The sequence below is a fragment of the Rhinopithecus bieti genome, unplaced genomic scaffold (genome assembly GCF_001698545.2).
Source record: "Rhinopithecus bieti isolate Rb0 unplaced genomic scaffold, ASM169854v2 scaffold_28300, whole genome shotgun sequence".
NCBI lineage: Eukaryota > Metazoa > Chordata > Mammalia > Primates > Cercopithecidae > Rhinopithecus > Rhinopithecus bieti.
In genome coordinates this window covers 180,943-195,516 of record NW_016812352.1, presented here as the reverse complement: position 1 = coordinate 195,516, position 14,574 = coordinate 180,943, and the positions used below count along the sequence as shown (strand labels likewise).

The window sequence follows — 14,574 nt, the reverse complement described above, 5'->3', positions numbered from 1 at the left end:
TTGAGCTTATAGTGAGCTATGATTGCACCATCACACTCCCGCCTAGGTGACACAGCAAGACCCCATCTCTAAAAAATAAATAAATAAATTTGAAATCATTTCAAAATACATTATTAATTAAAAATTGTTCAAGAGTATAATGAATTTATCTTAAAATAACAGGACATCCACATATCTATGGGAATGAATAATTTTTTTCCATAAGATCTTCAGCGTTGGTGAGGGAAAGCTCAAATGCTGGGTATGGAGAAAACAAGCATAAGAGAAAGATTTTCCTAAGACAGAAGAATCACAACTTTTAAATTCTCATGGTCAGATTGTTTTATCTTCTTCCTCCCACAGAGGAAATCAGGTTATAGTGACTTAGTTCTAGAAGTGAAATTACAAAATGTCCGGAGGAAAAACCAAAATCAAAACTCTCATCAGCTTTTTTAGAATGTAATTGACTATCTGAATGGTGATGCTGCTATCAAACACAAATCAAAAGTAAGATAAGTGACAGCAGCCCTTCATCTACCCCCAGAAACTGTATTTAGAGTTGGAGCCAGCAGATAGAAGAAAGATTGGAAATACTACAGCCTAAAAAGGCATCACCTTTCTCATGGATACGTAAACAGGAAATGCCAGCAGCAAGAACATCCACCCTTGATGACCTTTCAACTAAAATGTGAAAGAACTGCAATATCTGACTGCATTTTTATGAACCTGGGAGGGAACACAGTTCTATTCACGCAGTAAAGATGAACTCATCTGTTACTGAAATGCACGCCATTTGACCATAAAAAATGCGTGGCTGGGCGTGGTGGCTCAGCTCACATCTGTAATCCCAGAACTTTGGGAGGCTGAAGTGGGGGGATCACGAGGTCAAGAGTTCGAGACCAGCCTGGCCAACATGGTGAAACCCCATCTCTACTAAAAATACAAAAATTAGCTGGGCGTGGTGGCACACACCTGTAATCCTAGCTACTCGGAAGGCTGAGGCAGGAGAATCACTTGAACCTGGGAGGTGGAGGTTGCAGTGAGCCGGGATTGTGCTGCTGCACTCCAGCCTGGGTGACAGAGTGAGACTCCATCTCAAAAAAAAAAAAAATGTGACGCCTCGAGCAGATGAGACTTCTATTACATCAAGTTATTAATCTACTAGCTTTAAAAGATAAGATAAGCAAAATAAAAATACCCTCACAAAGTATGGTTTTTTTTTTCTTTTGAGATAGGCTCTCACTTTGCCACCCATTTGTATAGTGGGACAATCGTCACCCACTGCAGCCTTGATCTCCCAGATTCAAGCCATACTCCTGCCTCAGCCTCCCAAGGTAGCTGAGGGGATTACAGGCACATGCCACCATGCTACGGCACGCCACTACACTAGCTAATTTTTTGTATTTTCAGTAGAGACAGGGTTTCACCATGTTGGCCAGGATGTTCTCGGTCTCTTGACTTCATGATCCACCTGCCTCGGCTTCCCAAAGTGCTGGAATTACAGGCATGAGCCACCGTACCCGGCCACATGCGGTACATTTTTTTTTTTTTTTAACTCTGGCAGTTACTTTGAGAGTTAAACATATACCTAAAATGTGACCCAATTATTTCACTCCTAGTTTAGCCAAAACAAATGAAAGCATATGTCTGTATAACTGTGCAAAGACTTTTACAAAAATGCTCATAGCCACTTTCTTGGAAATACGCAAAACCTGTGAGGTTTTAAAAGCTGGTAAATTAAAAGCTGTCTTTTACAAGTTCATGTACATACTTGATATTCGATAGTATTTCTTTCTCAACTGGTTTTCGACAAGGTAGAAAGCCACTCTTCACTTTCACTCGATAGCAGATGTTACGAAAACTTAACACAGCTCCTTCAGTAAATGCCTTCAGGTCACTGGAAGTTGTCATGGGGAAGCCATTGGTGTTTCCTTGTGACATTGGGATAAAAACTTCGACATTACTGGAAGACATCTGGAGAGTTTTATCTTTCTGTAGACAGAAAAACAACAGTAAGTTGATAGTCCAGATAAATGAGATTGCAAACACTAGGTGACAATACATTTAAAACAAGTCAATTTTTAAATGAGTGGCAATGAGTAGCTTCATTTCCAACGAACAGCCCATGCCATTGTGATAAGAACATCCTAAAAATATAAATGGGAAGACAGGCACAACTTGGAATGCATAAACTCCAATTAGATGTCAAATGGGTCCTAATAAGTAAATAGGAAGAGTATGAAAATTTCTAAAAACTGATAAAGCAGGAAAAGGATGGATGAGGGCTAGAATTGTCTGGCTTGAAAAGCATGTAAGTCAAATGCAGGGACAGACTACATGATCATCATCAGAACCTCTGTATTTTTTTTTCAAGGCCAGCCTGGCCAACATGGTGAAACCCTGTCTCTACTAATAATACAAAAATTAGCCAAGTGTAGTGGCGTGAGCCTGTAATCCCAGCTACTCGGGGGGCTGAGGCAGGAGAATGGCTTGAACCAGGGAGGCAGAGGTTGCAGTGAGCAGAGATTGCACCACTGCACTCTAGCCTGGGCGGTAGAGCGAGACTCCATCTCAAAAACAAAGGAAAAAAAGAAAATAACCTCTTTTTTTTTTTAAATTGCAGAGTTTATAGCATCATTATTATCAAAAGGGGCTTAGTCAAGCAGTCAGGAACAGGAGACATTTCTCTGAATTTACAGCTCCAGACTTTATGTCGGAAGTTGTTATGCACCGTCAATCAGCAAAGAAGGTAAACTACAAAACTGTTTGCAATTACATAATCATTTCCTTAATTAACAAACATATTTAAATTCTAGGGAGATTTACAGTTAGGTATGAAAATCATTAAGTAAGTCAAACCAAAAGTTAAGTAAAAAACAAAAAAGAATATTAAATGTATAAATAAAATTTGAAATATTTCATTAAACAAATTACAAAAGGCCTCAAAAAAGATTTATTAGAGTAAGACCTTAAGATGAACTTAACAGCTTGTGAAACAGGTTTGAAATGTTAACTTCAGTAAGTGCAGTTTTAATTTTTAAAAGTCAAAGTAATCCATGACGAACTTTCTCTCTGCCTATGATGGAGTTGCTGTTCCAAACAAACAGTCCTCCTAACCACAACGACAAAAGTAGACAAAAAAAAGTAAGAAGAAATGTTGAAGAGTTCCGTCTGATAAAAGCAACCAAAGCGGCCGGGACATGAGGAACCAAAATCATGGAATGGAGGGACTGAAGCACTGAAACAAACTCTGCATTCTGCGTGCCCTTTCCTCTTGAGGTGGGTATTTGCACACAAAAATTGTACACACCTGGGGCACATCTCAGACAAACCAAGCAGGAAGAAGCTGCTAGAAGAAATGAGTCTGCTTACTGAAGTCACTACTATTTCTGGGCAGATATCTCAGCAGTCTGTCATCTGTCAGCACTTGGGAGACAAAATTTTGTTGGAGTTAAGTGCCTAGCAGAGGAGGAGCCCTGGAAAGAGATCCCAGAAGCATTATGCTTTGGGAATATGGACAAATCAAAAAACCAGCCTCTACTCAATCAAGACGATCTGCTCAGACTGCTAGAAGAAGGTTAAATCCACTCTCTAAGAAGATATCATCCAGATTTTCAATAAAAAATTGCCAGGCATCGGGAATCTTTCTGAATCTGCTGTGATTCTGAGGGCTGCCTGATTCACGAATCATAAGTTTAAAAATAATGAAAAAAAAATTTTACATTGCCAGGCATGCCAAAAAACAGAACCTGATGTTCCAGAAATGAGAAAATGGAAAGAGACCCACAAGTAATCTAGACTGGAGTTAACAGACATTGACATTAAAACAAAAGATTGACGTGTTTAAGAAAATTACAAGACAGACTCTCACCAAGGAACCAAGATTTATAAAAACAAATGAAAATTAAGAATTCAATAGATGAGTTTAACAGCAGCTTTCCTAATTTAGACACAAATTAGGAAAGAGAATTTAGTGAACTGGAACACTAGTATACAGAAAACATCCAGGATGAAAATTATGAATGATGAAAATTGTTACCATGAAAGGGGGAAAAACCTCCTAATTAAACAGAATGAGAACTACATAAAAGAGCATAACAAACATATGGGATAAGATGAAAAAGCTCTGTCATAAGCATAACCTTAGACCTGAGAGAGGAGAGAAAATGTAGCAAAATGTGTACTTAGAATCAGTATTTGAAGAAATACTGGCCAGTATTTTCCAAAACTGACAAAGCTATCAAGCCATAGATTAAAGAAACCCTAGGAACACCGAAGAGGACAAATACAAAACAAAACAAATCTAGGCATATCATAATAAAACTGCCAAAAACCAAAAGTATCTCCTAATAACTGTTTCTGTAATCCAGAAACATATCATATTTACAAGTCTATTCATTTGGAGCCTGGAAAAGTAAAAACCATTTAAAGACTGACACCCAGCAAATTCAAGGTACATGGCTGCGTTTTAATCTGTGAACACATGAATGGCAATAATTAGCCAAAATTCTATTCTTTTGAAGCATTGAAAGAGAAGGCAGCAGCCCTGTCCTTGAGTTCTGCATATGAGGATTCAACCAATCGCAAATCGAAAATATTTAAAAATAAGCCAGGTGTGGTGGTTCACGCCTGTAATCCCAGCACTTTGGGAGGTCAAGGCAGGCAGATCACTTGAATGCAGGAGTTCGTGACCAGCCTGCACAACATGGTGAAACCCCATCTCTATAAAGAATACAAAAAATTAGCCAGGTATAGTGGTGCACACCCATATTTTCAGCTACTCGGGAGGCTGAGGCAGGAGGATCACTTGAGCCCAGGAGGTGGAGATTTCAGTGAGCCGAGATCACGCCACTGCACTCCCGCCTGGGTGACAGAATAAGACCCCCATCTCAAAAAAAATTAATATTTAAAAATAAATATAAATGGATGGCTGTGTCTGTACAGAACATGTACAGAATTTTTTTATCATTATTTCCTATACAATACAGTATCACAACTATTACCATAACATTTACATTGTATTAGGTATTATAAGTAATCTAGAGATGATTTAATGTATATGGAACAAAGCATGTATGTTATATGCAAATACTATGCCATTTTATATCAGGAACTTAAGTATATGTGGATCTAGGTGTTCGAGGGGAGTCTTGGAAGCAATTCCCCAGGGATCTCTAGAGATAACTGCAATGTATGGACTTCACACCTTTACTTTAAAAAGGTTTTAAACCATCTCCCCATATATTCAGAAACCAAAATACACCAATTCCAACACTAGCAATCACTTCTCCTACTGCCATCCCCATTTGATGTTCATTCAGCCACTGAGGACATTTTCTAACCTTCTCTAAAGACTTCTTAAGAGTATTAAATAACTTATTGCTTGAATTTAAATAGCTCACTGACTCAAGATGGAAATTTTAAAGACACTTTTGTGAGGTTTCCACAAATAAAAGGCAACAACTGGAGCTAAAGTACCCAAGAAAGAGTGATCACCCATGCCCATACAAGACAGAGAGTAACACTTATAAATACAATCACAATCTTAGAAGTGCGTGCAGAGAAAGAGTTTGCCTTTATTGTGATAGGGTTAAATGTGTAATTCACATTACTCAGGAGCTGTTTCATTCCTGGCCAGGATTCCAACAATCTTCCTCAGGGAGATGCAGGGCCTTAGTCATTCATGAGTCACAAACCAAGTGATTAGACAGGTATAACCAAGGCACACCATCAAGCTGAAGCACGTTACACCAAAAAGAAAGGAAAAAAACAAACAAACTGTAATTCTAACACCAATATGGAGCAATACACTTACTCTAAGAAAAAAAATACAGTAAGGATTAAATAAAGAAAATATACCAAAACTCAGCACCAGACTCATCTCAAAGTGCCCAGTCTCTAATTAATATAGTATTCTGGGTTTAGGGAACTCTCTAAAAGTAACAACTACCTTTAAGCAAACACCAGTCTTTCCCTATGGTCAGAAGCTTTCTGGTCATGTGTCCTGGTCTCATTGGATTAGCATCATCTTTTTATATCAAGGAAAATACCCCATCATACGACGAGATGCCCCTACAACAAAAATCAACCTCCCACCTGTTGCTGTTTCCTTATTTGTGGAGTACTAGCTAATGCTAATCCGGTTTTTTTTCCTCTTTCTGTGTCCTAGACCCCCTGCCAAGATCTTAAGTAAAAGGAAGCCTCCAAATGGCTTTACACCTTACCTGATCCCAGCCGATTCATGTTATTTGGCCTGATTATGCATTTTAGCCAACTCGAAAAGCCCTTTCAAACAAGACAGAAAGGCTTTGCATATGGAGATTCTTTCCCCAGCTCTGCTGTCCCTTTCCTGCTGGTCTACCTATATTATTCATACCTTGCCTCTCTTGTTGCTTTCTAACTAGCAAGGCCATGTTTTTACTTTTTTTTTTTGAGATGGAGTTTCATTCTTGTTGCGCAGGCTGGAATGCAATAGCATGATCTCAGCTCACTGCAACTTCCACCTCCCGGGTTCAAGTGATTCTCCTGCCTCAGTCTCCCTAGTAGCTGGGATTACAGGCAGATGCCATGATGCGCAGCTAATTTTTGTATTTTTAGTAGAGATGGAGTTTCACCATGGTAGTCAAGGCTGGTTTCAAACTCCTGACCTCAGGTGATCCACCCGCCTCGGCCTCCCAAAGCACTGGGATTACAGGTGTGAGCCACTGCGCCCGGTGCATTTTTACTTTTTTGAGAAGTTTAACCATTTGTCTTCAATATATGCTGGTACTCTCTTATAAAAATGATAATCTGCATTAAAGATACCATATTTCTCAATTTTTGTTTTACTCTTTATCAAACTCTTAATTGCATAGACGACTCTTTACAATTAGAAAGCTCAAACTGCGCAACTCAAAACAGCATTTACATAGAATGAAAACTGAGAATAGGAAAAAAAAAAGTACACAGGTAGAGCCTAAAGTCTTCAGCCTGCCACCTGCCCAGCTGGAACTACTGCATATGTTGGTAGAAGCCAAGATAGCCTCAAGTTGAGAATTCCAGACTCTACTCTTCCTTTTTTTTCCCTAGGATGCCACTAGTATAGGAAGATGCACTCTACCTCATAGCCATGGGGCATGTTGCATAAATTACATACCTCTTTAAACTGTTTACTGAGGTTAATCTCAAAAGATAACAATCCTGAGCAGTCAAATCACTGTCAGGCGACTGTGACAAACTTAGCAGCGGAAAGGAAAAGGAACACAAAATCTGAAGTTTAACTTACATAAATTGTATCTCGTCTTTAAAAGATATTATGGTGTTTTATTGCCTTTAAAAGGTTGATGCATGGGCTTTCATGTTATCTCCAATTTGACAGATTTGTCCTGAGAGGTCCTGTGTTGATTATATTCAGGCCCAAAGCCTCCTTGCATGGTGGTTTCAGAGTTAAACTGGCTAGGTGCTCTAGGACCTCCACATTATGGCAGCACAGTGATCTGGAGAACACAGCCTGATTCCTGACAGACAGGAAGAAACCACATCACAGAAGGGCTCAGTGAGAAGCCACTGAGGCTTTTTAATCAGGAAAGGCTCACAACACTAATGATGTTTATAAAGGAACACTCTGGGTTAGGCCAGGTGTGGTGGTTCTCGCCTGTAATCTCAGCCTTTTGGACAGCCGAGGTGAGCAGATTACTTGAGGTCAGGAGTTTGAGACCAGCCTGGCCAACATGGTGAAACCCCATCTCTACTAAAAATACAAAAATTAGCCGAGCATGGTGGTGTGCGTTTGTGATACCAGCTACTCGGGAGGCTGAGGCAGGAGAATTGCTTGAGTTCCGGAGGCAGACGTTGCAGTGAGCCAAGATCGCGCCGCTGCACTCCAGCCTGGGCAACAGAGCAAGACTCTGTCTCAGTAAATAAATAAATAAAGGAACACTTTGTTGAGTGGAGAATAACAGAAGGGAGAGGCAAGTGTGGAAGCAAGAACTAGCGGGGAGGTAACTGCAAAAACCCTGGGGAGCCATGTTTGGATAAGAGAGGCAATGACAGAGGGGACATCAAAGGTTAAGGTTTTGAGAGGGATGAACTTTTGTTAAATCAGAACCACAACCAAGACTCTTATAGATGACAAACCTGCCCACCCTCCTTGGGTCTTCAGTTTGCAACAATGTATCGCTGTTAGGTTTTCTTAAATGTTACTTTAGAGAAGAAAAAATCCTTCTCCATCTCCCCTGTGGGTTCTCTATCTGGGGCCCTAGAAATTAAACTGGCAAAAGACAGGTTAATATGACCAAAAAAAAAAAGTTTCCTTACACAAGTAAGTGTGGAAGTTTCATAAACAAATCAGACTCTAGGACAAGTCCAGATGATTGAGACTTTTTTTTTTTTTTGAGACAGAGTCTCACTCTGTTGCCCAGGATGGAGTGCAGTGGTGCAACCTTGGCTCACTGCAACCTCTGCCTCCCAGATTCAAGCAATTCTCCTGCCTCAGCCTCCCAAGTAGGTGGAATTAGAGGCGCCCGCCACCACACCTGGCTAATTTTTGTATTTTTAGTAGAGATGGGGTTTCACCATGTTGGTCAGGCTGGTCTTGAACTCCTGACCTCAGGTGATCCACCTGCCTCGGCCTCCCAAAGTGCTAGGATGACAGACATGAGCCACCATGCCCGGCGATTAAGACTTACATACAAATTTCAGGCTAAAGAAAAAGGGGTTTAAGGTTTCTGGGGACAAGTCACGGCAAGGGAAGGGAAGAGATGGGGAGGAAAGGTATGGTAAATAAGGGCTGCCTTGGTATGCAGTTAAGTCCCTCTCAGGTGAAAAAAGCTATCTTGGAGAGACACCTTTACAAATGGGAATTTTATTTATAAATGTATATTTCCTTTATAATATAATAAATTTATACTTTTTTGGCATTTAGGGTGAGGTAGAACTTTTCAAGGATCCAGGGGTTCTCAATGGCCTTTAGCTCAAAATAAGCCAAATGCCAAGTACAGGAAAGAATTATTTCAAGCGCAAAGAAGCAAAGATAAACCCTTGTACCTTTTGCATAATTAATTAACTGGAATAGATTTTACCAAGAGAACTTTAGCTAAAAATCCCAAAACCAGACAAGTTACCCAAAGACAGTCAAAAGAACATACTCCATCTATGTAGGGAAATAGTGAGAAGACCCAGGGGTAAAGGTTGAAAAGCCTACAGAGCCTGGTGATAGCTGGTTGTCCAACACAGAATTTCAGTTCAGGCATATTTTGGGGTGGCATTTTCCAATACCCTTCGCTAGAGACCCACATTCACTTGAGCATCCAAGTGTGAGCTGTATTCAGAGTGGCATCAATGGACATAAAATATCATATACAGTTTTAAAGTCTAATATCTTGGTGGCTGTAATAAGTTTCAAAATCCATAAAGATCTTTCCCCTTGACCTCCCTGTCCCTTGACCTCTCCCTTAATGATCCTGACCTCCCTGCTACATTAGCCAGGCATTCTCCCACCTTGTCACTGTGAATAAAGACACTCTCTCCTCACTCCCATCTTTTCAGCTTGCTCCCTCCAGTTATCAGAGGCTCTTGTTAACAGAGACTCTCTATTCCCATGAGATGAGAGAGAGAAGGAAGGAAGGGAGGGAGGGAAGGAAAGAAAGCAGGAAGAAAGAAAGTAAAAAAGAAAACTAAAAGAATTCATTTAACCAGCCTGACCAACATGGAGAAACCCTGTCTCTACTAAAAATACAAAATTAGCTGGGCATGGTAGTTTATGCCTGTAACCCCAGCTGCTCGGGAGGCTGAGGCAGGACAATGGCTTGAACCCGGGAGGCAGGGATTGCGGTGAGCTGAGATCACGCCATTGCACTCCAGTCTGGGCAACAAGAGCTAAACTCTGTCTCAAATAATAATAATAATTCAATATTTACTAGGCTTCTTTATCTGGCAGGCACTGGACTTACAGGAGTGAACAAAACAAAACAACAGATAACCATCCCTGCCCTCAGTGAGGTTACATATGAAAAGTATCAGTCAACAATGCTATGGAGAAAAAAAATTAAAAGCAAAAGAGGAAGGGTGGGCCAGAAATGGTGGCTCAGGCCTGTAATCCCAGCACTTTGGGAGGCTGAGGTGGGTGGATTGCTTGAGGCCTGGAGTTTGGAGATCAGTCTGGATGATATGATGAAACTCCATCTCTATTAAATATACACACCTGTATATTTATACAGGTGGCACACACCTGTAATTCTAGCTACTTGGGAGGCTGAGGCACAAGAATTGCTGGAACCCGGGAGGCAGAGATTGCAGTGAGCCAAGATCACACCAATGCACTCCAACCTGGGTAACAGAGGTGGCCACGGAAGGCCTTTCCAATGAGACCCTCGAGCAGAGCTCTGAGGGTGGCGTTCTGGAGGAGCAGTATATGTCCAAGTGCTAGTCTAAGGAACAGCAAAGAGGCCAGTGAGGCTGAAGCAGAATAAGGGAGGGTATGAGAGCAGGAACTCAGGTTGTATCTACCACTGACCATGGGAAGGACTTTGGCTCTGATCTAAATGACACTGGAAGGCAAAGGAAAGTTCTGAGCGAAGAAATGATATCATCTATGTTTAAAGCAGGGGTGTCCAATCTTTTGGCTTCCCTGGGCCACACTGGAAGAATTGTCTTGGGCCACATATAAAATACACTAACATTAACAATAGCTGATGAGCTAAAAAAAAAAAATCACATAATGTTTTAAGGAAGTTTACTAATTTGTGTTGGGCTGCATTCAAAGCCATCCTGGGCCACATGCAGGTTGGACAAGCTTGGTTTAAAGGATCACTCTGACTTTGGTCACGGGTATGGACAACGCAGGGAGACCACATAAGAGTCCACCGTAATAATATCAAGAGCCAAGGTGAGGACACTGTCCTGCACCTCTCCCTCCGTAGACTATGAGAGCTCCCTGAAGCCTATTTATCTGTGCATGTTCTGCAAAATCGCCTGTCCCAAACAATTCTATTTCCAGACCTCCTCTAACCCTGCCCAAACTGGGAAAACAAGGCCAAAAATAAACGACAGTGGTTTAGCTTCAGGCCCACAGGAACTGAATAACTCATTTACATTTAAGAGGGGACTGACAGAGAAGCCTCTATGAATTTAAATAAAAGGAGTAGTGACTGGGGCTAGAAGACATAGGGAGGAGGACAGTGGCAGAAGCTCTGGGGAAGTCATCACCCTTTCTCTTCTCCCTTTGCAAGGCTGACTCCAGGCACTGTGGGAAGATTAGCAGCAGTGAGGTGGGTGATTAGAAAAGTTTGGAATCCTTAGACCCCAGGGGGAAACAAGAGGAACAGGCAAAATCAAGTTGACTGTGAGTTAGATTTACCCAAAACCACACAGCACTGTGCCTACAACCCAGTTCTTCTTCTCTATGAGTCTAGTACATGTCGACTACATAAAGATCAATATCCCTGCTCCCTTCCAGTTTGTAATTCAATCATCAGAATTGCAATAAAAATTATGAACAGAGGCCGGGCACGGTGGCTCACGCCTGTAATTCCAATGCTTTGAGGGACCAAGTTGGGTGGATCACGAGGTCAGGAGATCGAGACCATCCTGGCTAACATGGTGAAACCCGTCTCTACTAAAATACAAAAAATTAGCTGGGCGTGGTGGCGGGTGCCTGTAGTCCCAGCTGCTGGGGAGGCTGAGGCAAGAGAATGGTGTGAACCCAGGAGTTGGAGGATGCAGTGAGCTGAGATCATGCCACTGCACTCCAGCCTGGGCAACAGATCGAGACTCCGTACCAAAAAAAAAAAAAATTATGAACAGAAAATTAGATGTGAGCAGCAGCATTACTTCTCAAAATTCTGAGACCTACAGTAAAAAACATCATGATCCAGCATACAAAGATAGAAAAGAAGGAGCATGTAATGTGTGTATACTCCAAAATCATAGAAGGGCTCATTAATTATTACAAGGGATCCTCTCTCTAATCCATGGGTACAGTTACCATCTCAGACCAAATAATGCCTCATTATAAACACAGTATTTCTTCATTGCTAGTATGACTAACACACATATGGATCTCAAATCTTTTTCTCACTGTGAATTCAATCAACAGTTACCAAAATTATAATATTAGGATGTAGTTTAAGCTACTCAGCTAATAAAATGATCCCAGTTTCTGACCAGAGCCTAATAAATAGAAGCTCACATGCGCATTATTTGTTTTGGAAACACTGACAGGGTTTTATTTGAGAAAAAAATGGGAGCTTTAAAAAATTCCTAAATACTACCAATTTCATTTCTTTCCCAAAAGAGACAGAATCCAAATTGGCTAATACAGTCAGGTCCTCTATAATGTTTAAACTTTAAGGTAATACTAATCTTTTCAGACTTAGCATTTGCTAAGTCACAAACTTTTTATTAAACATAAAAAGCTCAAAAGTAACTCTAGGCCGGGCGCGGTGGCTCACACCTGTATTCCCAACACTTAGGGAGGCTGAGGCCGGTGGATCACCTAGGTCAGGAGTTCAAGACCAGCCTGGCCAACATGGCAAAACCCCGTCACTACTAACAACATAAAAAATTAGCTGGGTGTGGTGGCACATGCCTGTAATTCCTGCTACTCAGGAGGCTGAGGAAGGAGAATTTCTTGAACCCAGGAAGCGGAGGTTGCAATCAGCCGAGATTGCACCACTGCACCCCAGCCTGGGCGACAGAGCAAGACTCCATCTCAAAAAAAAAAAAAAAAAAAAAAAAAGAACTCTAACAGAACATCCAGTGTCCAGATCTTAGCTTCCAATACTACTCTAAAGCAAAATAACCCCAGTGCCTTGGAGAAATGGATCATTCCAACGTTGGGACATGGAAAATACAAAGTAAGCCTGAGCATTCTCTGATGCCAGAAATCAGGAAATGCATTAAAAAAGAAAAAGACTCCAGGCATGGTGGCTCATACCTGTAATCCCAGCACTTTGGGAGGCTGAAGCGGGCAGATCACTTGAGTCTAGGAGTTTGAGACCAGCCTGACCAGATGGAAAACCCCGTCTCTACTGAAAAACACAAAAAGTAGCCAGGTGTGGTGTTACATACCTATAATCCCAGCTACTTGGTAGGCTGAGGCACAAGAATCGCTAGAGCCTGGGAGACAGAGGGTGCAATGAGCCGAGATCATGCCACTGCACTCCAGTCTGGGCAACAAAGACTCCATCTCGAAAAAAAAAAAAAAAAAGAAGAAGAAGAAGAAAAAAGAAAAAGCAAGTGTATGTCAAAGTGGCACAGGCACCAGCCTGAAAAAGGTCCCAGTGGTGAAAGCCAGAACAATTTGAGCAGCAGATTAAATACTGATAATATTGGATTATAAGCCATATAACAAAACAAATATCCATGAGCCCGTACTGATACAAATAACTGAATCAATGAACAGAAGAGAAGGGTCAACTCTTCCCTACAGAAGGGAATTTTAATTAAAAAATGTAGAAGGGCTGGGCACAGTGGCTCATGCCTGTAATCCCAACACTTTGGGAGGCCGAGGCGGGTGGATCACAAGGTCAGGAGTTCGAGACTGGCCTGGCCAATATGGTGAAACCCTGTTTCTACTAAAAATATAAAAATTAGCCAGGCATGGTGATGTGTGCCTGTAATCCCAGCCACTTGGAAGGCTGAGGCAGGAGAATTGCTGAACCCAGGGAGACGGAAGTTGCAGTGAGCCTAAATCGTGCCACGGCACTCTAGCCCGGGTGACAAAATGAGACTCCATCTCAAAAAAAAAAAAAAAAAAAAAAAAAAAAAAAAAAAAAAAAAAAAAAAAAAAAAAACAAAACTAAACAACATGCTCCACATATGGATGCTTAAATTAATGAATAAAAGTTTAAGGAGAAATGGCAGTTCAAGTTTCTCTCCCAAGATCTCAAATACAAAGGGAACCTGGCAAACAGATTAACATCATAGGTAATAAGAAGTATCGGCTAGGGCACGGTGGCTCACGCCTGTAATCCCAGCACTTTGGGAGGCCAAGGCAGGAGGATCACTAGAGGTTAGGAGTTTGAGACCAGCCTGGCCAACATGAAACCCATCTCTACTAAAAATATAAAAAAATTAGCCGGGTGTGGTGGCAGGCACCTGTAATCCCAGGTACTCAGGAGACTGAGGCAGGAGAATCACTGGAACCTGGGAGGCAAAGGTTGCAGTGAGCCGAGATCGAGCCACTGAACTCCAGTCCGGGCAATAAAGCATGATTCAGTCTCAAAAAAAAAAAAAAAAAAAGGATTGACATCATGTACCCAATATGACATACTGAGATGGAAACTTTACTTCTGTGACATTTTTCCCTAAAATGTAGAACATTCATCTAAACATGACAGTAAACATCAAACAAATACAAATTGAGGGGCATTCTACAAATTAACTGACCGGGTCTTCTTCAATAGTGTCAAGGTCCATGAAAAAACAATGAAAGGCTGAGGAACTGTCACAGATCAGAGAAAATTAAGGATATTTAGCAGTTAAATGCAAAGTGAGATCATCGATTGGATCCTGGGCAAAAAAAAGACAGTGGAAAGACAAGTGAAATCCAAATAAAGTCTGTAGTTTAGTTTATTGTATTATAGTGGCATGCCCATGTTACTAGTTTTGGCCCCT

The 14,574-nt window shown here is 41.2% G+C and overlaps 1 protein-coding gene across 5 annotated transcripts in view; it reads right to left on the bottom strand.

Annotated features, from left to right (window-relative positions):
• The window catches only part of ABCG2 (ATP binding cassette subfamily G member 2 (JR blood group)), a 141,861-nt gene that overhangs the window by 45,405 nt on the left and 81,882 nt on the right, over positions 1-14,574 (bottom strand). For 3 of the 5 annotated variants that reach the window (XM_017895929.1, XM_017895930.1, XM_017895928.1), the window contains exon 2: positions 1,751-1,971. In XM_017895929.1, coding sequence (XP_017751418.1) covers positions 1,751-1,953 — 203 coding nt within the window. In that variant the 5' untranslated portion in view covers positions 1,954-1,971. Of the gene's footprint in view, positions 1-1,750; positions 1,972-12,892; positions 12,912-14,346; positions 14,470-14,574 lie in introns of those variants that run through there. The other 2 variants (XM_017895927.1, XM_017895931.1) reach the window with 2 other exon arrangements.